The sequence below is a fragment of the Tamandua tetradactyla genome, chromosome 7 (assembly GCF_023851605.1).
Source record: "Tamandua tetradactyla isolate mTamTet1 chromosome 7, mTamTet1.pri, whole genome shotgun sequence".
Classification (NCBI taxonomy): Eukaryota; Metazoa; Chordata; class Mammalia; order Pilosa; family Myrmecophagidae; genus Tamandua; species Tamandua tetradactyla.
The window spans coordinates 39002773-39027499 of record NC_135333.1 but is presented as its reverse complement, the minus strand read 5'-3'; the positions used below and the strand labels follow the sequence as shown (position 1 = coordinate 39027499).

Below are 24727 nucleotides of genomic sequence, written 5' to 3'. Positions count from 1 at the left end.
ATACATTTTTAACTACATAAATCCTCTTTTATTAAAAGCCAATCTATCTCTGGCATGTTGCATTCTGGCAGCTTTGGCAGACTAAAACAAAGGGTGAACAAGATCATTTTATCTCTTAAATATCCTCCAATGCCACCGTCATCTCTCACCAGCCCCCAGACAACCACTCTCTCTCCTCCCCACCTCCAATCTCTTCTCCATCCTGAAGCTGGAAAGGACTTTTTGGCACATACACCCAAGGTCTGATCCACCACGCTCCTGCACTGAGCCCTTCGATGCCCCCCCATCCCTCAGAGGACAGTTTACCAGAAGCCTGAGTGCAGCCGCCCGGCCCTGTGCCATCTCCCTCTCCTGCCCACTGGGCTCCAGCCCATCTTCCAGCTGTGGCCCGCTCCACACGCCATCCTGCCCTCAGACTTTGCATGTGCCGTCCCTCTACCTGGGTGGCCAGAGCCTATCTTTTTTCGCTCAGGCAGAATTCTGAGACGGCCCCCAGTGTACATACACTGTAAAGGGATGAATTACGTCCCCCCAGAACCTCTGACTGTGACCTCCTGTGGAAAGAGGCTCTCTGCAGACGGTAGTTAAGATGAGATCATGCTCGATTAGGTGGGCCCTACATCCATGGCCAGTATCCTTATAAGAGGAAGGGGGGTAGAATTCAGACACAGAGAGGCAGGCACAAGAGGGCAGAGCCCAGCTAAAACAGAGGGAGAAACCGAAAAGGACAGCTATAAGCCAAGGAATGTCAAGGGTGCTGTCGGCCACCAGAAACTGCAAAAGACAAGGATGCCTCCTCCTGCTGAGCCTCTGGAGGCAGCATGGTCCGGCCCACGTGTTGATTTCTGACTTCTCTCCTCCCGCACTAAGAGAGAATACATTTCTGCTGTTTTAAGCCACCCAGTGTGTGGTAAGGCCTAGGAAACTGGCTCCCCCCCACCCAGATTCCCGCAGTTACTTGACTCAGCACTAATCTCGGTACTTCGATGAAAGGATTTTACAGATGTAATTGTTCCCAAATCAGTTAATCTAAAAATGGGGTGATTATCTGGGGTGGGCCTGACCTAATCAGATGAGGGGCTTTTAAAAAAAATTTTAAATACCAGTCTCTTCCTGGTGGAAGAGATTTGAAGCACAGGTGGGATTTGAAGTGGCAGAAGTTTCCCTATTGCCCGAATAGGCCATATGGCAAAGAATGTGGCAGCCTCTGGGAGCTAAACGAGGCCCCAGGCTGACAGCAAACAAGGAAACGGGGCCTCTAATCTACACCCACAAGGAAATGAATGGGGTCAACAGTATGAACTTGGAAGCGGATACTCCCCACGAACCTCTGGAAAGGACCCCAGACCAGCCTGTACTTCAAGTCCAGCCTCAGCCGAGAATCCAGCTCAAGTGTTTCTGGAATTTTGACCTATAGCAACTGAGATAGAAATTCAGGTTGCTTTAAGCTGCTCTGTTAGTGACAACTTGTGACACAGCCTGGGAAACTAACACAGAAACCTCCACCCCATCTTCCGGAGCTCTGATTTCCCTCCGTCAGCGTGAGCCCCCATAATGCCATGGGATTGCCTGTTACAATTTGACGGAGGGGAACGTAATGGACAAAATCTCTCTGCACCTGGGCAGGAAGGGACTGCGCAATCTCCAGTGCATCTAGACCAAGGCTAGACCCACCGGGTGTCGGATGAGTAAATGTGTAATTCACGTGTTCACCCAACAAGTATATATTGAGTACTCACTGTGGGCTTTTTCTTTTAATAAATAAAGGAAGTGATACATTAAAGAGAGAGAGAGGTTTCCTTTCATGGTTTCTGCCCTGTCATTGCACGCTAATTTTTCACCATCATCAGCCCGTTCCTGGGACGTACAACAAAGCAGGAGATACACAGCCCTGTCTGGTCAAAGCAGCGCCTCCCACTGGAGGGGTCTTGGGCCCACGGAATTTTTTATGAATGGAACAGCAACCTCAGGGTCCTGCAGAGCAGCAGAGCCCTGCTGTGGGGGGTCTCACATCAGCCCTCTCTGGAGGCCACCACTTGGCCCTGGACCTCTAGGGTGGGGTGCTACCCCCCTCCCAGGGCAGCCGGTTCCACCGGGAGAAAGTTCTTCCTCCCACTGGGTTTAGAAGCAGCTTCCATGTGCCTGCCCTGGGTCTGACCCAGGCCTCGAGGCCCCTCCAGTCACTGACCTCATCCCCTACATTGGCGATGGCATCTGTAAATGAAAGTTTATCACATCAAAGCAAAGCAAAAGCTGCCATGCTTGTTTTGGCAGCAAATATACTAAAATTGGAATACAGAGATCAGCATGGCTCCTAAGCAGGGATGACATGCAAATTTGTAAAGCATTCCATATTTTTGGATGATTTTTCTGTAAACCTGCAACTTTGCTATAAAAGAAATGCATATTTAATAAAATAAATCAAGTAAACAAAAGACCCCAATGTCTTGGAGGGCTTTCTACAGACCAGTGCTGAGTGTTTTGCATTCATTATCAAATTTAGGTCCCACAACAGCACTGTGAGGCAGTGACTATTAACATTATTGGAAACGGAGGCCCGGAGAAGGCAAATAACTTGTGCAAGGTCACACAGCTGGTGCACAGTAGAGCCAGGTTCAAACCCAGATGGTCTGAGTGGAGACCCTATCTCCTGAGCTATTGTGCTTGTGCCACACCCATCTTGGTCCCCCCCACACACACCCAGGACGGGCTCCAGCTCCCCCATTCCCTGGCCTCTGGTATTTCAGGACCCAAGATGGACTTCCCAGGGAGATGCAGCCAGGTAGCCTTGTGGCCGGAGCCTGAGCCAGCACCCTCTCACCTTTCTCTCTCAGGTACGTTGTTACTGTGAACCTCAGCATGGGAGGGATGAGTTCACCTTTATTCTTGTCTTTGAGGCTTAGGGGAGAGAAAAGAAGCAACTGTTTTTACCTGGTGTGATGGATAAGCATGACAAGCTCTGGTCTTCAGAACCTGTGAAAACAGAGCACAGAGGAGCCTCCTAGGGAGAGAGAGAGAGAGAGAGAGAGAGAGAGAGAGAGAGAGAGAGAGATGTGGCTTGACTCTCAGAAAATGGGTGGTCTGGTGGCCAAAAGAGTGGCAGAAATAACAAAAATAACAGTACAGCTCTGTAAGAGCTCCAGCAGAAGGACATGTGAGATACAGCAGAGATCTGGAGGTTGGGGAGAGCATCAGAGGAGGCAACTTATAAACTGGGTTTTGAAGGATGAATAGGAGTCTGCCAGGACAAAAAAAGGGAAGGGTATTCTAGATAGAGAAAGCACAAAAAAGGCTAAGAGGCATGAAAAGGCTGGCCATGTGGGAGAACCAAGAGAACTGGACTGGATGGTGATTCAATTAAAAACATGCTTGATGATAACCTAGTATGTTATCTCAGACAGGCTGTTAACAATCTCTAGTTTGTGTACATTTGTACAGAGATTCATGTAAAGAAACTTTTTTTTCCTAGTTATTTCACAGGAGAAGACAACTTGAAGGGAAATAATTGCCATTGTGAACGTTTTTTGAGAATAGTTGATAGATACAAAAAAAAAAAAAATCATGGAAAATCAGCAGGGCAGGCCTGCCTCAGTCTAAATGTGCCATGATAGGTGTGACTTGCAAATTTGCAAAATTTGTGCCATAATAATTACAGGTTAATGCATGTTTGAGAAAAGGACTCACAGAGTAGGAAGTGTACACTATTTTCTGTAATAGAATCCCAATAGTCAGGAATAGGAAAATCTTACAACATGGATGAACCTTGAAGACATTATATTGAGTGAAATAAGCCAGACACAAACGACAAATATTCTATGATTCCACTTATATGCTTATAGAATGAGCAAATTCAAAGAGACAGAAAGTAGAGTACATGTTTCCAGGGGATGAAGGGAGGGAAAGGAGAGTCATTGCTTTATGGGCACAAAGTTTCTCTTTGGGTCCATTAAAAAGTTTTGGTAATGGGACTTCCTGGAAGATGGCGGCTTAGTAAGACGCGCGGATCTTAGTTTCTTCTCCAGGACACCTACTAGGGGAGTAGAAACGATACAGAAAGCGCCCAAAGCCACAACAGAGATAAAAAAGACAGCGTACCCCATCCTGGAACGACTGGCTGGCTGAGAGAAGCAGCTCGGGTGAGATCGCCGAGGCGCGCGGGCCTTACCGGGCGGGGTGGCAAGCGGCCGGAGTTACTCCCTTCCCCCTTCCCGGGCCGGCTGGGAGAATTGGAGAGGTGGTCCCCTGAAACCAAGGCGACTGGCGCCCACACCACGCGCAGCCCCCGGACCAACTGAGAGAATTGGATCGGAAACCCCCAGGCCGCGGAGAACGGTGACCCCGTGACTCCCGGGGAACGTGCACTCTCTCGGGCGGGCCGCTGCCGCTGGCGCCCTCCCGCCACGTGTGTTGCCCAGGGCCGACTAGGAAATTCGGACGGGCTCTTTCCCTGGCTGCGGCGACCAGCAACCCTCCCTGCGTTCGGACCCCGGGCCGGCTCAAGCCGCTTCGGCTAGCGAACCCCCAGGACGGCGAGAGTTTTCCAAAGTTTAAGGTCCCACAGCACCTTTTACTGGTGGGACCCGCAGACAAACGTGTGCCACGAGCGCCACCTACTGGGCAGGATAAGAAAAACAGAACCCAGAGATTTCACAGAAAAATATTACAACCTTGCTGGGTCCAACACCAAGAGAAATCTGAATAAATGCCCAGACGCCAACAGCAGAAGATAACTGTCCACGCTCAAAAGATTGAGAATATGGCTCAGTCAAAGGAACAAACCAATAGCTCAAATGACACAAGAGCTGAGACAACTAATGCTGAATATATGAACAGAAATGGAAAACCTCTTCAAAAATGAAATCGATAAATTGAGGGAGGACATGAAGAGGACATGGGCTGAACATAAAGAAGAAATAGAAAAACTGAAAAAACAAATCGCAGAACTTATGGAAGTGAAGGATAAAGTAGCAAACATAGAAAAAATAATGGATAGCTACAATGATAGATTTAAAGAGACAGAAGATAGAATTAGTGATTTGGAGGATGGAACATCTGAATTCCAAAAAGAAACAGAAACTATAGGGAAAAGAATGGAAAAATTTGAACAGGGTATCAGGGAACTCAAGGACAATATGAACCGCACAAATATACGTGTTGTGGGTGTCCCAGAAGGAGAAGAGAAGGGAAAAGGAGGAGAAAAACTAATGGAAGAAATTTTCACTGAAAATTTCCCAACTCTTATGAAAGACCTAAAATTACAGATCCAAGAAGTGTAGCGCACCCCAAAGAGATTAGACCCAAATAGGCGTTCTCCAAGACACTTACTAGTTAGAATGTCAGAGGTCAAAGAGAAAGAGAAGATCTTGAAAGCAGCAAGAGAAAAACAATCCATTACATACAAGGGAAACCCAATAAGACTTTGTGTAGATTTCTCAGCAGAAACCATGGAAGCTAGAAGACAGTGGGATGATATATTTAAAATACTAAAAGAGAAAAACTGCCAACCAAGACTTCTATATCCAGCAAAATTATCCTTCAAAAATGAGGGAGAAATTAAAACATTCTCAGACAAAAAGTCACTGAAAGAATTTGTGACCAAGAGACCAGCTCTGCAAGAAATACTAAAGGGAGCACTAGAGTCAGATACAAAAAGACAGAAGAGAGAGATATGGAAAAGAGTGTAGAACGAAGGAAAATCAGATATGATATATATAATACAAAAGGCAAAATGTTAGAGGAAAATATTATCCAAACAGTAATAACACTAAATGTCAATGGACTGAATTCCCCAATCAAAAGACATAGATTGGCAGAATGGATTAAAAAACAGGATCCTTCTATATGCTGTCTACAGGAAACACATCTTAGACCCAAAGATAAACATAGGTTGAAAGTGAAAGGTTGGGAAAAGATATTTCATGCAAATAACAACCAGAAAAGAGCAGGAGTGGCTATACTAATATCCAACAAATTAGACTTCAAATGTAAAACAGTTAAAAGAGACAAAGAAGGACACTATATACTAATAAAAGGAACAATTAAACAAGAAGACATAACAATCATAAATATTTACGCACCGAATCAGAATGCCCCAAAATACGTGAGGAATATACTGCAAACACTGAAAAGGGAAATAGACTCATATACCATAATAGTTGGAGACTTCAACTCACCACTCTCATCAAGGGACAGAACATCTAGACAGAGGATAACAAAGAAATAGAGAATCTGAATATTACTATAAATGAACTAGACTTAATAGACATTTATAGGACATTACATCCCACAACAGCAGGATACACCTTTTTCTCAAGTGCTCATGGATCATTCTCAAAGATAGACCATATGCTGGGTCACAAAGCAAGTCTTAACAAATTTAAAAAGATTGAAATCTTACACAACACTTTCTCGGACCATAAAGGAATGATGTTGGAAATCAATAATAGGCAGAGTGCCAGAAAATTCACAAATACGTGGAGGCTGAACAACACACTCCTAAACAATGACTGGGTCAAAGAAGAAATTGCAAGAGAAATTAGCAAATACCTCGAGGCGAATGAAAATGAAAACACAACATATCAAAACTTATGGGACGCAGCAAAGGCAGTGCTAAGAGGGAAATTTATTGCTCTAAATGCCTATATCAGAAAAGAAGAAAAGGCAAAAATTCAGGAATTAACTATCCATTTGGAAGAACTGGAGAAAGAACAGCAAGCTAACCCCAAAGCAAGCAAAAGGAAAGAAATAACAAAGATTAGAGCACAAATAAATGAAATTGAAAACAATAGAGAAAATCAATAAGGCCAGAAGTTGGTTCTATGAGAAAATCAATAAGATTGATGGGCCCTTAGCAAGATTGACAAAAAGAAGAAGAGAGAGGATGCAAATAAATAAGATCAGAAATGGAAGAGGAGACATAACTACTGACCTCACAGAAATAAAGGAGGTAATAACAGGATACTATGAACAACTTTACGCTAATAAATACAACAATTTAGAGGAAATGGACGGGTTCCTGGAAAGACATGAACAACCAACTTTGACTCAAGAAGACATAGATGACCTCAACAAACCAATCACAAGTAAAGAAATTGAATTAGTCATTCAAAAGCTTCCCAAAAAGAAAAGTCCAGGACCAGATGGCTTCACATGTGAATTCTACCAAACGTTCCAGAAAGAATTAGTACCAATTCTCTTCAAACTCTTCAAAAAAATCGAAGTGGAGGGAAAACTACCTAATTCATTCTATGAAGCCAACATCACCCTCATACCAAAACCAGGCAAAGATATTACAAAAAAAGAAAACTACAGACCAATCTCTCTAATGAATACAGATGCAAAAATCCTCAATAAAATTCTAGCAAATCGTATCCAACAACACATTAAAAGAATTATACATCATGACCAAGTAGGATTCATCCCAGGTATGCAAGGATGGTTCAACATAAGAAAATCAATTAATGTAATACACCATATCAACAAATCAAAGCAGAAAAATCACATGATCATCTCAATTGATGCAGAGAAGGCATTCGACAAGATTCAACATCCTTTCCTGTTGAAAACACTTCAAAAGATAGGAATACAAGGGAACTTCCTTAAAATGATAGAGGGAATATATGAAAAACCCACAGCTAATATCATCCTCAATGGGGAAAAACTGAAAACTTTCCCCCTAAGATCAGGAACAAGACAAGGATGTCCACTATCACCACTATTATTCAACATTGTGTTGGAGGTTCTAGCCAGAGCAATTAGACAAGAAAAAGAAATACAAGGCATCAAAATTGGAAAGGAAGAAGTAAAACTATCACTGTTTGCAGACGATATGATACTATACGTCGAAAACCCGGAAAAATCCACAACAAAACTACTAGAGCTAATAAATGAGTACAGCAAAGTAGCAGGTTACAAGATCAACATTCAAAAATCTGTAGCATTTCTATACACTAGTAATGAACAAGCTGAGGGGGAAATCAAGAAACGAATCCCATTTACAATTGCAACTAAAAGAATAAAATACCTAGGAATAAATTTAACTAAAGAGACAAAAAACCTATATAAAGAAAACTACAAAAAACTGCTAAAAGAAATCACAGAAGACCTAAATAGATGGAAGGGCATACCGTGTTCATGGATTGGAAGACTAAATATAGTTAAGATGTCAATCCTACCTAAATTGATTTACAGATTCAATGCAATACCAATCAAAATCCCAACAACTTATTTTTCAGAAATAGAAAAACCAATAAGCAAATTTATCTGGAAGGGCAGGGTGCCCCGAATTGCTAAAAACATCTTGAGGAAAAAAAACGAAGCTGGAGGTCTCGCGCTGCCTGACTTTAAGGCATATTATGAAGCCACAGTGGTCAAAACAGCATGGTATTGGCATAAAGATAGATATATCGACCAATGGAATCGAATAGAGTGCTCAGATATAGACCCTCTCATCTATGGACATTTGATCTTTGACAAGGCAGTCAAGCCAACTCACCTGGGACAGAGCAGTCTCTTCAATAAATGGTGCCTAGAGAACTGGATATCCATATGCAAAAGAATGAAAGAAGACCCATCTCTCACACCCTATACAAAAGTTAACTCAAAATGGATCAAAGATCTAAACATTAGGTCTAAGACCATAAAACAGTTAGAGGAAAATGTCGGGAGATATCTTATGGATCTTACAACTGGAGGCGGTTTTATGGACCTTAAACCTAAAGCAAGAGCACTGAAGAAGGAAATAAATAAATGGGAACTCCTCAAAATTAAACACTTTTGTGCATCAAAGAACTTCATCAAGAAAGTAGAAAGACAGCCTTCACAATGGGAGACAATATTTGGAAATGATATATCAGATAAAGGTCTAGTATCCAGAATTTATAAAGAGATTGTTCATCTCAACAACAAAAAGACAGCCAACCCAATTACAAAATGGGAAAAAGACTTGAACAGACACCTCTCAGAAGAGGAAATACGGATGGCCAAGAGGCACATGAAGAGATGCTCAATGTCCCTGGCCATTAGAGAAATGCAAATCAAAACCACAATGAGATATCATCTCACACCCACCAGAATGGCCATTATCAACAAAACAGAAAATGACAAGTGCTGGAGAGGATGCGGAGAAAGAGGCAAACTTATCCACTGTTGGTGGGAATGTCAAAGGGTGCAACCGCTGTGGAAGGCAGTTTGGTGGTTCCTCAAAAAGCTGAATATAGAACTGCCATACGACCCAGCAATACCATTGCTAGGTATCTACTCAAAGGACTTAAGGGCAAAGACACAAACGGACATTTGCACACCAATGTTTATAGCAGCATTATTTACAATTGCAAAGAGATGGAAACAGCCAAAATCTCCATCAACAGAAGAGTGGCTAAACAAACTGTGGTATATACATACGATGGAATATTATGCAGCTTTAAGACAAGATAAACTTATGAACCATGTAATAACATGGATGGACCTAGAGAATATTATGCTGAGTGAATCCAGCCAAAAACTAAAGGACAAATACTGTATGGTCCCACTGATGTGAACGGACATTCGAGAATAAACTTGAAATATGTCATTGGTAACAGAGTTCAGCAGGAGTTAGAAACAGGGTAAGACAATGGGTAATTGAAGCTGAAGGGATACAGACTGTGCAACAGGACTAGATACAAAAACTCAAAAATGGACAGCACAATAATACCTAATTGTAAAGTAATCATGTTAAAACACTGAATGAAGCTGCATCTGAGCTATAGGTTTTTGTTTTGTTTTGTTTTGTTTTGTTTTGATTTTACTATTATTACTTTTATTTTTTTCTCTATATTAACATTCTATATCTTTTTCGGTTATGTTGCTAGTTCTTCTAAACCAATGCAAATGTACTAAGAAATGATGATCATGCATCTATGTGATGATGTTAAGAATTAATGATTGCGGCGGGCCGCGGTGGCTCAGCGGGCAAGAGTGCTTGCCTGCCGTGCCGGAGGACCTCGGTTCGATTCCCGGCCCCAGCCCATGTAAAAAAAAAAACAAACAAACAAACAAAATATAATAAAACAAGAAAATGTTTAAAGATGTTTCCCTTTCTTCCTTCCATCATCCTTCCTTCCTTCTCTGTCTTTCCTTCCCTTCCTCCCTCTCTCTTTAAAAAAAAAAAAAAAAAAAAAAGAATTAATGATTGCATGTGTAGAATGGTATGATCTCTAAATGTTGGGTTAATTTCTTTTTTTCCGTTAATTAAAAAAAAAAAAAGAGAAGGGATAATTGGAGATGAAGGGATACAGACTGTACAACGGGACTGGATATAAAAACTCAGAAATGGACAGCACAATACTACCCAATTGTAATGCAATTATGTTAAAACACTGAATGAAGCTGCATGTGAGGTATAGGTTTTTTGTTTTTGTTTTTTTTGTTTTTTTTTCTTTCTATTATTGTTTTAATTCTTATTCTGTTGTCTTTTTATTTCTTTTTCTAAATTGATGCAAATGTACTAAGAAATGATGAATATGCAACTGTGATGTTATTAAGAATTACTGATTGTACATGTAGATTGGAATGATTTCTAATTGTTTTGTTAATTCTTTTTTTAATTAATAAAAAAAAAATTATTGTGACAAAAAAAAAGTTTTGGTAATAGATGGTTGTGATGGTAGCACAACACTGCAAATGTAATGAATGCCGCTGAACTGTGCCCTTCATGTGGTTAAAATGGGAGATTTTGTGTTGCGTCTTTGTTACCACCTTAAAATTTATTTTTTAAAAATAGGGGAAGCTCAAAACAAAATTGTTTTGGGTAGCCAGACTCTCCTTTTTCTCTCCCTTGTCCAGCTAGGAAAGAATTTTTAAATATATGCACAAATACAAGGGAATGCCCCACCTGCCTATACATGCACATCTCAGCTACACACATGTGCGCGCATACGCACACACACACACCATCCAAAATAGCAGAGCAGGAGCTAAAACCAGAATCACCAGCAGTGAGTCATTCTACTGCCCCCTCCCCTTACCATGTTTCCATTTGACATTTTTCTTTTTTTTTATCTGCTGAATTTCACTCTCCCCAAGGCAGCAAATTTGAGAAACTGTATAGCTCTGGAGTTGGGCAGAATTAGTTTGAAACCTGTTCTTCCATTTTCTAGATGAAAAGAATATGTATTTTGCTGTTCTTGGGTGGAGTGTGCTATAAATGTCAATTAGGTTAAGTTGGTTGACAATGTCTTCTGTAGCTATGGTAGGATGAATCATGTGCTCCAGTTTAGATTTAATCCACAGCTATGTGGGTGGGAACCCATTATAAGTAGGACCTTTTGAAGATGTTACTTTTAGTTAAGGTGTGGCTAATAGAACCAGGTGGGCATTAGTGCAGATTACTGGAGGCCTTATAAAGAGAAAACCACAGGGAAAAGTAGGAACCTGGAAGAGAAAGGAGAGGACATTGCCATGGACAGTAAAGCCAAGGAATCCAACGATCGCCAACAAGCAAGCACCAAAGTGCCACAGTCTTCAGGGGAAAAGCTTGGACTCACTGGTGCCTTGATTTTTACCATCTGCTTCTGAATCCACGAGCCAATACATTGCCATTGTTCCAGCCAATATCATGTGGTGTTTGTGACAACTGCCCTGACAAACTAAGACAATGGCCCATTAACTTTCTATTTTTTTGAAAAGGGTATTGGAGTCTCCTATTAAAATTGTGTATTTATCAATTTCTCCTTTCAATTCTATCAATTTTTGCTTCATGTATTTTAAAGGTCTGTTATTAGGGACATAAATGTTTAGGATTTTGATATCCTCTTTATCATTATGAAATGCTCCTCTTTATTTCTGGGTTTATTCCTTGTTCTGAATTCTCCTTTGTCTGGTCTAGCTTTCTTTTGTTTGGTGGCAATATGGTGTATATTTTCCCATCCTTTTACTTTTACACTGTAATGACTTATCTTTTTGTATTTTAAGTTATCAGTAGGTCCTCCTTTCTTTAATCCAGTCTGAGAATTTTTGTCTTTTAATTGGAATGTTTACCCCATTTACATTTAATGTAGTTATCAATATTGTTAAGATTAAATATACCATGTTACTATTTGTTCTTTGTTCCTTTTCCTTTACTTTTTGGTGGTTAATTGATTATTTTTTTGGATTCCATTTGATCTGTTATTGGTATGTTAGACATACCCCTCTATTTGCTGTTAGTGGTATCTGTAGGTTTTATAATACACATATTTAACTCTACACAGTCTACTTTCAAATAACATACCATTTTACTCATAGTGTACTTTTAAGAACCTCACTTACACTTAAAGCGTAAGACCCTCACAACAGTATACATTCACTCCCCCACTTCATCCTGGTTTCTTTTATTGTCACATATTGTACAATACTTACATAAACTACATACTACCCTTTTATTATTTTCTGCTTAAAGAATCATTTAACTTACAAAGATTTTCTTTAAATGAGAGAATAAATGTAGTTCATATTGACTCACATGTTTACCATTTCCAGTGCTCTTCCTTCCTTGGAGAGGATCCAAGTTTCCATCTGACATTAATTTCCTACATCTGAAGAAATTCCCATAATATTTCTCACAGAGTAGGTACATTGGCAACAAACTCTCTCACCTTTTATTTCTCTGAAAAAGTTTTAACTTGGCATTCATTTTGCAGAGACTTTGCTGAGTACGTAATTTTAAGTTAACAATATTTTTTCCAATACTTAAAAGAGATGTTACTTCATTGTTTACTGGCTTGCATATTTTTCAATGAGAAATCTGCCATCACTCTTATCTTTGTTATTCTGTATGTTTTGTGCTTTTTCCTGCTAGCTGCTTTAAAGATTTTTTTTTTTTTTTGCCACTGGTTTTAAGCAATTTGATAATTTGCTTCAGTGAGGTTTTCTACATGATCTTCTGCTTGTGATTGAATTCTTAGATCTGTGGGTTTATGGTTTCATCAAAATTAGAAATTTTTTTTCAGCCACATTTTTTTCAATTTTTTTTTTGTTGCTCATCCCTTTTGTGTCAATTTGAATCTGTTGTATGCCCCAGAAAAGCCAATTTCTTTCATCCTCATTCAATATTGCTAGGTGGGAGCATTTTTATTGTTTCCATGGAGATGTGACCCACCCAATTGTGGGTGGTAAATTTGATTAGATGGTTTCCACGGAGATGTGTCTCCACCCATTCAAAGTGGGGTTTGCTTACTGGAGCCCTTTAATAGGGAACTATTTTGGAAGAAGGTTTAGAGCCCACACTGCCAGAGACCTTTGGAGAGGAAGAAGGAAAACACCCCTAGGGGAGCTTCATGGAACAAGAAGCCTGGAAAGAAAGCTAGCAGATGTTGCCATGTTGCCTTTCCAGCTGAGAAAGAAACCCTGAATGTTATCAGCCATCTTGAACCAAGGTACCTTTCCCTGGATGCCTTAGATTGGACATTTTCATTGCCTTGCTTTATTTGGACATTTTCGTGGACTTAGAACTATAAACTTGCAACTTAACAAATTTCCCTTTTTAAAAGCTGTTCCATTTCTGGTATATTGCATTCCAGCAGCATTCAAACTAGAACATCTTTTTACACATGACTCCAATTATACATATGTTAGACTGTTTTGTATTATGTCACAGGTTAGTCTTTTTTCTCTTTGTGCTCTACATTAGATAATTGCTATCACTATGCCTTCAAGTTCACTCGTTTTTTTCTTCTGCAGTGCATATTCTGCTACTCATCTCATTCAGTGTATTTTTAATCTTATAAACTGTATTTTTTATCTTTAGAAACTTCATTTCATCTCTTTCTGAAATATTTCAGAACGCTCATGTTTTCTTCTATTTCTTCTATTTCCTTGAGCATATGGAGCTACCCGGGTAATATCTGCTTTAATGTCCTTGTTTGTTAATCCCATCACAGCTGTCATTTCTGGGTCACTTTCTATGGATTGACTTTTCTCCTAATTGTGGGTCATGTTTACCTGCTTCTGTGCATGCATGCCTGGTAATTTTCTATTGGGAATTTTATGTTGTTGGTCACTAGATTCTGTTGTAGTGGAGATTAACTTTGTTCTGTCTTAAGTTATTTGGAACCAGGTTGATCCTGTCAAGGAGACCTTTTAACTTTGTTAGGACGGGTCTAGAGTAGCCTTTAGCCAAGGGCTGGTTTAACCCCAGTACTAAGGTGATACCTTAGGAAAGTCTTTCCACTCTGCTGGGGGGATGCTTACTCTACCCAGCTCTGTGTGAACACTGATAATTTTCTGGTGTACTACTTTCCAGTGATTCTTCTGATGGCCTCGCTTATAAACAGTATAAATAGATCAGCTCTCCGCCAAAGACTTAAAGGGAACCTCTGATAGATATCCAGAGCTCTCTCTTTTTGCAATTCCCTCTGGGACTCTGCCTTACAAATGCTGGCTACACTGGCCTCCTAGACAGCTGACCTCTATCTATGTTCAAAAACCATGGTTTCCTGTATCTTAAGAAAGGATGATGAATCTGGTCCTGTTACTTCAGGGTGGCAAGAAAAAGAAGTCACCGATGCATTGGGAGAGGCAGAGGGGTGGCCTCATAGCGTGGCTACTGACCCTGGGGGCCTCCTAACTCCCCCAGGCCTTTACCCCATCACCAAGTGGGATCCGTGAAGATGTAGTATGGAAGGGGACAGGCACCTGCCCCTTCATTTCTCCAACCCAAGCATGAACCTTAGCCTCTCTCTTTGGTTCCCTGAGAGCACCCCAGGGATTCCCATCAATTTTGGAAAATCAGTCACCTACTCTATGTATCCAGTATTACTCCCTGCTAAGCACTTTCATATGCATTTTTTCATTCAATTGCAATAATACTTCACTTGGTAGGTTAAGACAGGTCATTATCCCTGTTTCATGAATAAGGAAAAAGGGCCCCTAGAGAGAATGGCTCTGTCTGTGCCCCGTGGCTGGCCATGGAAGCCTCCTACCAACTCATCCAGTGTTCTCTCTATAATTCCAGAGACCCATATCTTGATTAGCAACGTAATCTACTGCCCATTTGAAAACGTGGCCCAAGGGATACATTTTCATTTTAATGGAACACAAAGGCTTGGAGAAAACAAACAAACAAAGACATTTCCTCTAGGGTCCAAAGGATTGCATTTGATCCCTGACCTTGCTGGAGCTAACTCTGACATAACATTTTAACTGAAAGAAAAACCCAACCCTTGGGTGCTTCTTTTCTCTTTTGCCACGAGGGAGCCTCCTGATGCTGGATCCCGGCTCCCAGGTTCTATATATACCTCCTGGGGACCCCTGAAGAAGCCTGCTCAGGTCCCTACCCACCAGGGACAGAGCTCCCTCACCTGCGGAGAATGAGCTGTCTGTGTTTACATCACACGTTGACTAGACCAGGAGGTTTAGTAAGTGGGGACGCTCCCACCCACCTTGGAGGGAGGACCTGCGCCAGGGGTGAGTGTAGGGTTTCCTGATGGGAAAAGGTTCTGAGTACAGGACAGGGAATCCTCTAAAAGGTGATGTGAGGGTCTGATGGAGAGATGAAGGTGCTTCCTTACGTCCCACAACCTCTAACTTCCAGGACAGGAAGGGCTGCTGCTGAGGTGTGCCTGCGATCCCTGGTTTCAAACTCCATAATGAAATCCACACCACAGACCAAAAACCTTAAAAATGGCCACACACTATGACTACAATTCCATATCCAGGATTTCACCCCAAATACATGATTTAAGCTGTGTACACAGGACCCATGTCAGATTTTATTTCCTCAACAAAATACTAGCAAACTGAATCCAGCAGCATGTTAAAAGAATTATACACCATGACCAGGCAGGATTCATCCCGGGTGTGCTAGGGCACCTCAGCATAAGAAAATCGATTAAGGTAATACACCAGTTTACCAGAATAAAGGACAAAAGCCACATGATCATCTCAATTGATGCAGAAAAGGCACTTAACAAAATTCAGCACCCATTCTTCTTAAAAAACACTGAGAAAACTAGGAATAGAATAAAACTTTCTCAGCATGATAAAGGGCACATACGAAAACCACAGCTAACATCATCCTTGATGGTGAAATACTGAAAGCCTCCCCTCTAAACCTGAGAACACGGATAAGGATGCCCACCGCCACTTATACTGTTTTTCAACATTGTACTGGAAGTTTTAGCCAGAGCATTTAGGCAAGAAAAAGAAATAAAAGTCATGCAATTTTGAAAAGAAGAAGTAAAACTTTCCCTATCTGCAGTTGACAAGATCCTATATAGAGAAAAATCCCAACAAATCTACAACTAAATTACTAGAGCTAATAAATGAATTCAGCAAAGTGGCAGGATACAAGATCAAAACACAAAAATTAGTAGTGGTTCTATACAGAAGCAATGAATAACCTGAAGAAGAAATTAAGAAAAAAAAACCCATCTACAATAGCAACTAAAAGAATCAAATATCTAGCAATAAATTTAATTGAGGGTGTAATGGGCTTATACATGGAAAATGACAAAACATTGCCAAAATAAATTTTTTTAAAAGATGTAAAGAAATGGAGGGGCATCTTGTGTTCATGGATTGGAAGATTAAATATTGTGAAGACATCAACTCTACCCAAAGCGATTTACAGATTCAAAATAATCCAGTGAAAATTTAAAGCCTTCTTTGCAGAAATGGAAAAGCCAATCACCAAATTTAATTTCTATGGAATGGTAAGGGGCCCCAAATAGCCAAAACCATCTTGAAAAAGAAGAACAAAGTTGGAGGACTCACACTTTCCAGTTTTAAAACTTATTACAGAGGCACAGTAATCAAAACAGTATGGTACTGGCATAAGGACAGACAGGTAGACCAAAGAAATCCAGTTGAGAGCTCAGAAGGAAACCCTCACATCTATGATCAGTTGATTTTTGACAAAGGGTGTCAAGTCCACTCAAGAGGGAAAGAATCGTCCCTTCAAAAAATGGTGCTGGGACAACCAGATGCCCATGTACAAAAGAATGAATGTGGACCTCTACCTCATGGCATATACAAAAATTAGTCAAGCTGTATCAAAGACCTAAATATAAGAACCAAAACTATAAAACTTCTAGAAGAAAATATAGGGTAGCATTTTCAGGACCTTGTTTTAAACAATGGTTTCTTAGACTTTACACCAAAAGCATGAGCAACAAAAGAAAAAGACAGATAAATGGGACATCAAAGTAAACACTTTTGTGCATCAAATGAATTCACCATGAAAATGAAAAGACAATGTGTAGAAAGGGAGAAAATATTTGGGAGTGAGATACCATTTCCCGCCCACAGAATGACTACTATTAAAAAAAAAAAAGGATAATAAGTGTTGGAGAGGATAGGGAAAATAGGAACACTCATTCATTGCTGGCGGGAATGTAAAATGGTGCAGCTGCTGTGGAAGCCAGATTGGTGGGTCCTCAGAAAGCCACGTATAGAACTACCACATGTCCTGGCAATTCCGCTTCTAGGTATTTACCCCAAAGAATTCAAAGCAAGGACTCAAGCAGAAATTTGTACACCGCTGTTCACAGCGGCATTAGTGACAATTACTAATAGATGGAAGCCACTCAAGTTTCCATCAACAGATGAACAAACAAAATGTGGTATATACATACAATGGCATATTATTGAGCCATAAAAGGGAATGAAGTTCTGGCACACGTGACAACATGGGTGAACCTTGAAGATGCTCCAGAAAAACAGATCCCAGTCTTTCTCCTTAGACAGCCTTTCCTGACTCAGGCTTCCTATCCCCTCCCAGCACGACCACTGCCCCCTCCAAATGCCCAATCCAGTAACAGGGTTAAGACCCCTACTGATAGAGGTGGGCCACCTTTGAACTGAAGTCACCTCATCAAAAGGTCTTACTTACAATGGGTTCACATCTCCAGGAAAGGAGTAAGTTTAAGAACATGCTTTTCTGGAGTACAAACCACCACAGGGACTCTGGCCTAGCATTACCCAAGTAATGATGAACTCCAAAAGATGAACTCCAAAAGATGAACTCCAAAAGATGAACGCAGTGAATCCTCAGGTCAGCCCTGGAGGTTCTATGATTAACCCTTTTACAGATGAGCAAACTGAGGCTTGTCAGGGCTGTGACTGACCTGTGACTACATCACCTCACAGGGCAAAGGGGACTCAGGCGTGGTTGAGTTCAGGATCTTGAGATGGGGGATTATCCCAGATTAGCTGAGTGGGCCCAATGTTGTCACAAGGGTCCTCATAAGAGGGAGGAGGACAAAAGCCAGAGGAGGAGATGTGTGACAGAAGCAGGGTTGGGGTGGTGGCCTTTAAAGAAAGAGGAAGAGGCCATGAGCCAAGGAATGTGGGTGACCTCTAGAAACCGTACAAGAAAGCAGATTCTTTCCCAGAGCCTCTAGAAGGAAGGCGGCCCTGCCAAAGCCTTCATTTTAGGATTTCTGGCCCCCAGATCTGTCAGGTAATAGATTAGTGTATAAGTTTGTGGAAATTGTTACAGCAGCCACCAATTCTCCTGGAATCTGCTTTGACACACAGAACATGGCAGAGATACTGTCTAGCTGTCGGCCCAGTCTTTAAGAGATCTTCTACTGCCATTGCGGCTCTGGAAACCTTCTACCCAGAGGCCCTGCACTGTCCTGTCGGAAGTCCCCACACATGGAGGAGCTCCAGCCATCGGAACCCCCTTACCTGCTCAGCTGCCAGCTGGACTCCGAGTGGCCCCCACCAACACCACTGGAAGCTGAAGACTTGGCCCAAATCTCTGATCCACAAAATCAGAAGGTCTAATAAAATGGTTGTTACTTGCAGCTGCTAAGTGCTGGGGGAATTTGAGAGGAGCAACAGGCATCTGAAGATTCAGGATGAACGGACGCAGCCAGAAGTTGAACCCACAGGTCCAAGGGTAGAATCGCTGCCTTGTATATTAACCATTTAATTTCTGCCAAAATCTTATCTGCAAATTAGAGGACAGGAGGGAGGCTGGGAGAGGCCAGTGAAGAGCTCAGGGTCCTGCAGCCAAGAGGTGGGGAGCTGGGGGCAGGCCTGGGCTTCCCACACTTGTCTGGGCCCCTTTTATAACCTCCCACACTGGACTATTCATCAGGCAGACGTGAGGGCAATTCCAACTGATTGGTATTCCCAGATTTACATAGGAATCAATCCTTTGGTCAGCTTATACGATGATTAAAATTTCATCACATAGCGAAAGTAATTAACAGCACTGAAATATATGGTTACATGTGGTTAAATGGGGAAATGCTAGGTTGTATTATGGTAATAGAATAAAAATTTTTAAAAATTCAAGGAACTGTGCCACATAACGTGTGAACCCTAAGTCAAACCATGGACTATAGTTAATAGTACAATTATAAAAACGCGCTTTTATCAATTGTAACAAATGTTCCTCATCCACGTAAGGAGTTAATAAGAGGGTGGTATAAGGGAATTGTGTGTTGTATGCATGATTATTTTGTAAACCCTTCTCTAATAATAAATAATTAATAGATAAACAAAAATAGACAGATAAGCACAAACACACACAACCACACACAAACTTCATCAAGAGCCACGATGAGGCCTGCTGCCTCCCGATCTGTATGTAAACTTTGACTTTGTCACAATTTCTCTTTCGCTGAAGCTGTACATTCAGGGCACAGAATAACAATCTGCAGCGAGTGAAGATGTCCAGAAGGGCTGTTGCCACCTCCGTGAGCTCTAGCTCTGTCCCTCCCACTTGGTTTCCTGTCTGTCCACTCTCTCTAGGCTCAGATGTCCCCCTCCCTGATGGCCGGGACCGGTGACCCTGACAGACGAGTCCTTTTCACCCAACACACGCTGGAGGCACAGGCTCTTCCGTCACTGCCTGTGCCCCTGGAGGTTGGCCTGATCACGCAAATCCCAGCCCTACCTCTAGAAGCTGGGTGACCCCAGCCAGTGTCTTATCCTCCCCAGCCTCAGTTTCCCCATCTGGAAAGCGGGGTGCTGACTGGCAGACAGTTATACGAATCCTCCGCGCACAGGACATGAAAGCTGTGTCAAGCTGTCAGCCAGCAGTGCTGACGAGAATCAGTCCAGTGCCGGGCTGAGCCATTTCCCAAGGTCACCCAGCCAGGGAGCCTGGGGAGGGCCCTGCAAGGCCGCCAGGGAGACTGGACACTAATGAGCTCCCGAAGGCTCCCTCTGCCTCCTGCTTTGCTTTGTTTCTGAGAAACAGGCTTCCAGAGTGGGCAGGGACCGCACTGCATTCCTACTCCCCGCCACTTGTTCCATGGACTTAGGAGTCGGTGGAGAGAATGACAATTACCCTGTGGGTGGGGGATGGGGGGGTGGATAAAAGCCGCAGGGTGCTTCCTGGTGGGTGTGATACCCAGGGCAGTGGTAAACCTTGCCACACCAGGCCCCTGGCCCCTCGTGCATCTGCTGCATCCAGGTCTCAGCAAGGATGCATGGGCAACAGTAAACCTGTGCCCTGAACTAAAGTTCCGGGGTGCACACCAGCCCGGAGAACTCCCGGAGGCAGAGCAGACCCACTGGTGGGCACAGCGGGCTTGGTGCGGGGTGGGGACAGGAGACAATCCCACTCCCTCTGGGATGGCCATTCACCCTCCCAAGGGCATGGGGGCTGCTGGGCAGCTGAGTCTGGCTCACATACTTTTCCCTCAGAGAATGTGCTTAGCATGATTCAGGGCATGTGCTTTCCCTGGGTTTTGTATGCAAAGCATGTGTAAACAAGGAGAGAGCATGGCTTTCCTTTTTAAATAGGGACAGGGGAAGGATGCCTGGCCACCCAAAATTATGGTCCTATCAGATAGTGTTGAACTGGGCGGCCTCACCAGGCACCAGGGAGCTCCCCAACCCTCGGAGATGGGTCTTGTCTTCCAGACACAACATTCCAGGCCAATTTCTGTAATGGGCCTGGTGGCTGCAGCTGACATCCTGAGCTGAGCACCAGTATAGCTGGGCAGTGCATGGTGGCGGCCAGAGTGATGGCCCTGCACCAGGACAGACAGGACTGGGCATCCCCTAAGCCCACCAACATCCTCATTGGGCCCCCATCTTTATAGAGGGTGGAACTGAGACTCAGAGAGGCAAATCATCCTGTCTGGGGTCCCAAAGCTTAGGGGCGGCTGAGACAGGGCTCAAAGCAAAATCTTGACTGCTAAGTCCTTGTCGTCCCACAAAAAGAACCAACCACGAGTCTTGGGTGTGGAACTGGGTGTCAGGAATAGTGCGATCCAGCCTCGGCCCAACTGGCCCTCTGTGGGAGGCAGTTGAGGACTAAGAAACTGCTCTGTATCATTGGCCAAGCCTGTCCCCCAAAGGCCGAGGGGAGGGACCTGGCAGGCCAGGCTGGCACCCATGGTTGGGAACCAGAGCCCCAGGGAGGCCTGTTCCCCTGGTGGAGGCCGGTGCCAAGCCCAGGCTCTCCCACTCACTGGTCAACCATGTGGCTGGGCACACCCAGGGCAGGTGCGCCCAGAGCACACTGGAAAGGGAAAAGAAAACCAGGCACCACGTGCCTCTTGTTCTAGTTTGCTAGGTGCTGGGATGCGATATACCAGAAACAGAATGGCTTTTAAAAAGGGGAATTTATTAAGTTGCAAGTTTACATGTTCTAAGGCTGTGAAAATGTCCAAATTAAGGTAAGACTATGAAATGTCAAATCTAAGGCATCAGGGAAAGAAACCTTGGTTCAAGAAGACTGATGATGTTTGGATTTCTCTTTCGATTGTAAAGGCACGGGGTGAACATGGCGACATCTGCTAGCTTTCTCTCCGGGCTTCTCATTTCATGAAGCACCCCGGGGGCATTTTCCTTCTTTAGCTCCCAAGATCTCTGGCTGTGTGGGCTCTAAAACTTCTTCCAAAATGGTTCCTTCTTCAAGGGCTACAGTAAGCAACCACAAATGGGTGGAGACACACCTCCATGGACACCATCTAATCAACAGTTACCACCCACAATTGGGTGGGTCACATCTCCGTGGATAAACAAAAAGCTCCCTCCCAACAGTATGGAATGAGGACGAAAGAACCTGGCTTTTCTGGGGTACAGAACAAATTCAGACTGGCACACCTCCTTTCCCAGCAAAGTGGCCCCTGCCTCAGCTGTCCCATCTGCTCTGTGAGACAATCAGTGGCTGAAAGAGCCACAACCACCTTGCTCACTAATAACCAGCCCAGAGAGTATGGAATCTGTCACCATCGGGCCGTATCTCCTCTAGAGGGGAAGAAGGAGAGGGTTGGGGAGGAGGCAGGCACCCACTTCTCCCAAGAGCTTGCAAATTCTACACTCTTCCATCTTTTTCCCCTCCACCTACACACCCCCTCACCTCCAAATGCATTTGTGTCCAGTCCTTTTCCCTTGCCTCCCTCCTGACAGGGTCCCTCTCCTGCAGTTGAATCTAATTCCTCATGGCCTGCCTGCTCAGATCCATCCTGGGCAGCCTCTTCCAAGAGGTCTTCCCTCATCCCTCTCATGCCCTGGTGCTCCCCTAAGCTTGTCTTGGCTGCAGACTGCAGGGCGTATAGGTCATGAGTGAAGACCCTGGAGCCCAAATGCTGAGTTTGGAGTTCCAGCTCCAGCCCTTCTGACCTGCAAGACCCTGGGGAAGCCTCTGACACTGTTTGTGCCTCCATTTTCTCATCTGTAGAATGGGAACCATCAGACCTACTTGGTAGGCCTGTTGTGAGGGTAAATGAATCAAGTCTCGAAGATGCCTTAGCACAGGGCCGTATGCACCCAACACACACAAGCCATGTCTGGTTCTCTCCCCCAGCTCCAACCCAAATCCCTTCCACCCTGTCCTTGAGCCTCTTCTTGTTCCTTCCCCCTCACCTCCAAATTCCTTTACTTCCCTGCATATTCACTTCCTTTTCCCTCTTCATTTGTTGAATAATCATTTCAACATTTCACAACAACTGAATATCACAGAATGAAGGTGGACCTCTACCTCACACCATATACAAAAAGTCATGCAAAATGGATCAAAGACCTAAATGTAACAGCTAAAGCTACAAAACTCTTAGAAGAAAGCATAAGCATAAAACTTTCATCACCCTGGTGTAGGCAGTGGTTTCTTATCTGACACCAAAAGCATAAGCAACCGAAGAAAAAATGGATAAACTGGATGTCAACAAAATTAAAAATGTGTGTGCTTCGAAGGAGACTGTCAAGAAAGTGAAAAGACAACCCCACAGATGGGGAGAAAATACATGCAAATCATACAGCTGACAAAGGTCTTACAGTTATATATAAAGAACTTGTACAACTCAACAATAAAAAGGCAAATAACTAAATTTTAATACTGGGTAATGGATCTGAAGAGACATTTCTCCAAAGAAGATATACAAAAGGCCATTAGACACATGAAAAGATATTCAACACCATTAGCCATGGGGAAATGCAAATCGAAACCACAGAGGGATACAACTTCACACCCATTAGGATGGTTATGATAAAAAAGACAGACCATTACAAGTGTTGGTGAGGACCTGGGGAAATGGGAACCCTCATGCCCTGCTGGTCAGAATGTGAAATGGTGACCCCACTTTGGAAAAGTCTGGAATTTCCTCAAAAAGTTAAAAATAGAGTTACCAATAACCCAGCAATTCCACTCCTAGGTATACAGTCAAGAGAAATAATAGATATGTCCACATGAAAACCTGTACACAAATGTTTATGGCAGCATTACTCACCATAGCCATAGAGTAGAAATGACCCAAACGTCTATGCATCAGTGAACAGATGAACAAAATGTGGTCTATTCACAAGTGGGATATTAACTCAGCTCCAACATGCATGAACCTTGAAGTGACATTCTGCTAGCAAAATGAGCCAGATGCAAAGACCACATATCACATGATTCCACTTACATGAAATGTCCAGAGCAGGCATATCTAGAAGTATATAAAATAGTTTAGTGGTTGCCAGGGGCTGGCAGAGAGCGACTACAATGAGGATAGAGTTCTCTGTGGGGTGATGAAAATATTCTGGACAGAAGTAGTGATGATGGTTGCATGACTTCGTGACTGTACTAAAAACCACTGTATTGTAAATGTTAAAAATAATAAAAGACAAGTCTGGAGGGCTGGACAGACAGAGACCCAGACCTGCCGTAGCCCAGCCTTTCAGCCACTCACTAGCTCTATGCTAGGCTGTGGAAGCACAGGGACTGGTCAGCCCAGCACTGCCCTGAGAGGCCCACCTTGTGTGTATCTCTATGTGTGCATGTGTGTGTGTGTGTGTGTATGTGTATGTGCACATGTGCATGTGGGCAGTCAGACACAGAAATGATTCCCCAGGAAGTTGGTATCACACAAATGTCACAGCTGCAGATCCAGTTGCAGGCTGTTTGGGGTCATCAGGAGAGGCTTCCTGGAGGAGGAGACTCCAGGAAGAACCAGAGCAGGCTCAGCACTGAATGGATATGAAGATTGGTGTTATGTTAAGCCCCCGGGGCCCTGGCAGGTAAGCAGGGCAGAGTTTCTTCTCTAGGTTGTCACATGTCTGACTTCCCAAAGGTGGAATGCACCACAGCTGGGACATGTCCCCCCACTTCCCCTCACTCCCTCCCCAGCCCCAAGCAGGCCCTCTCCTTGGTCCACAACCCCACACCTGCCCAGACACGGCTCAGATTAAATGCAAGTGTCAGTTCCCATTTTCTCTCTTCAGAGATTGCAAACAAGCAAAGACCTCTTGTATCTTTGACTTCCTCTTAATATATTAACTTAATTAGCTCATTCTAAGGTGATAGCTTTCTGTTGTATGC

At 43.1% G+C, this 24727-nt stretch overlaps 1 protein-coding gene and 1 pseudogene across 1 annotated transcript in view; one reads left to right on the top strand and one right to left on the bottom strand.

Annotated features, from left to right (window-relative positions):
- Nucleotides 1–24727, bottom strand: part of ARHGAP8 (Rho GTPase activating protein 8) — a 113697-nt gene that overhangs the window by 11540 nt on the left and 77430 nt on the right. Inside the window, 1 exon segment of the mRNA XM_077169137.1 lies at nt 2822–2898. Within this exon segment, the coding sequence (XP_077025252.1) occupies nt 2822–2898 (77 nt within the window).
- Nucleotides 2263–2359, top strand: LOC143643023 (U6 spliceosomal RNA; annotated as a pseudogene).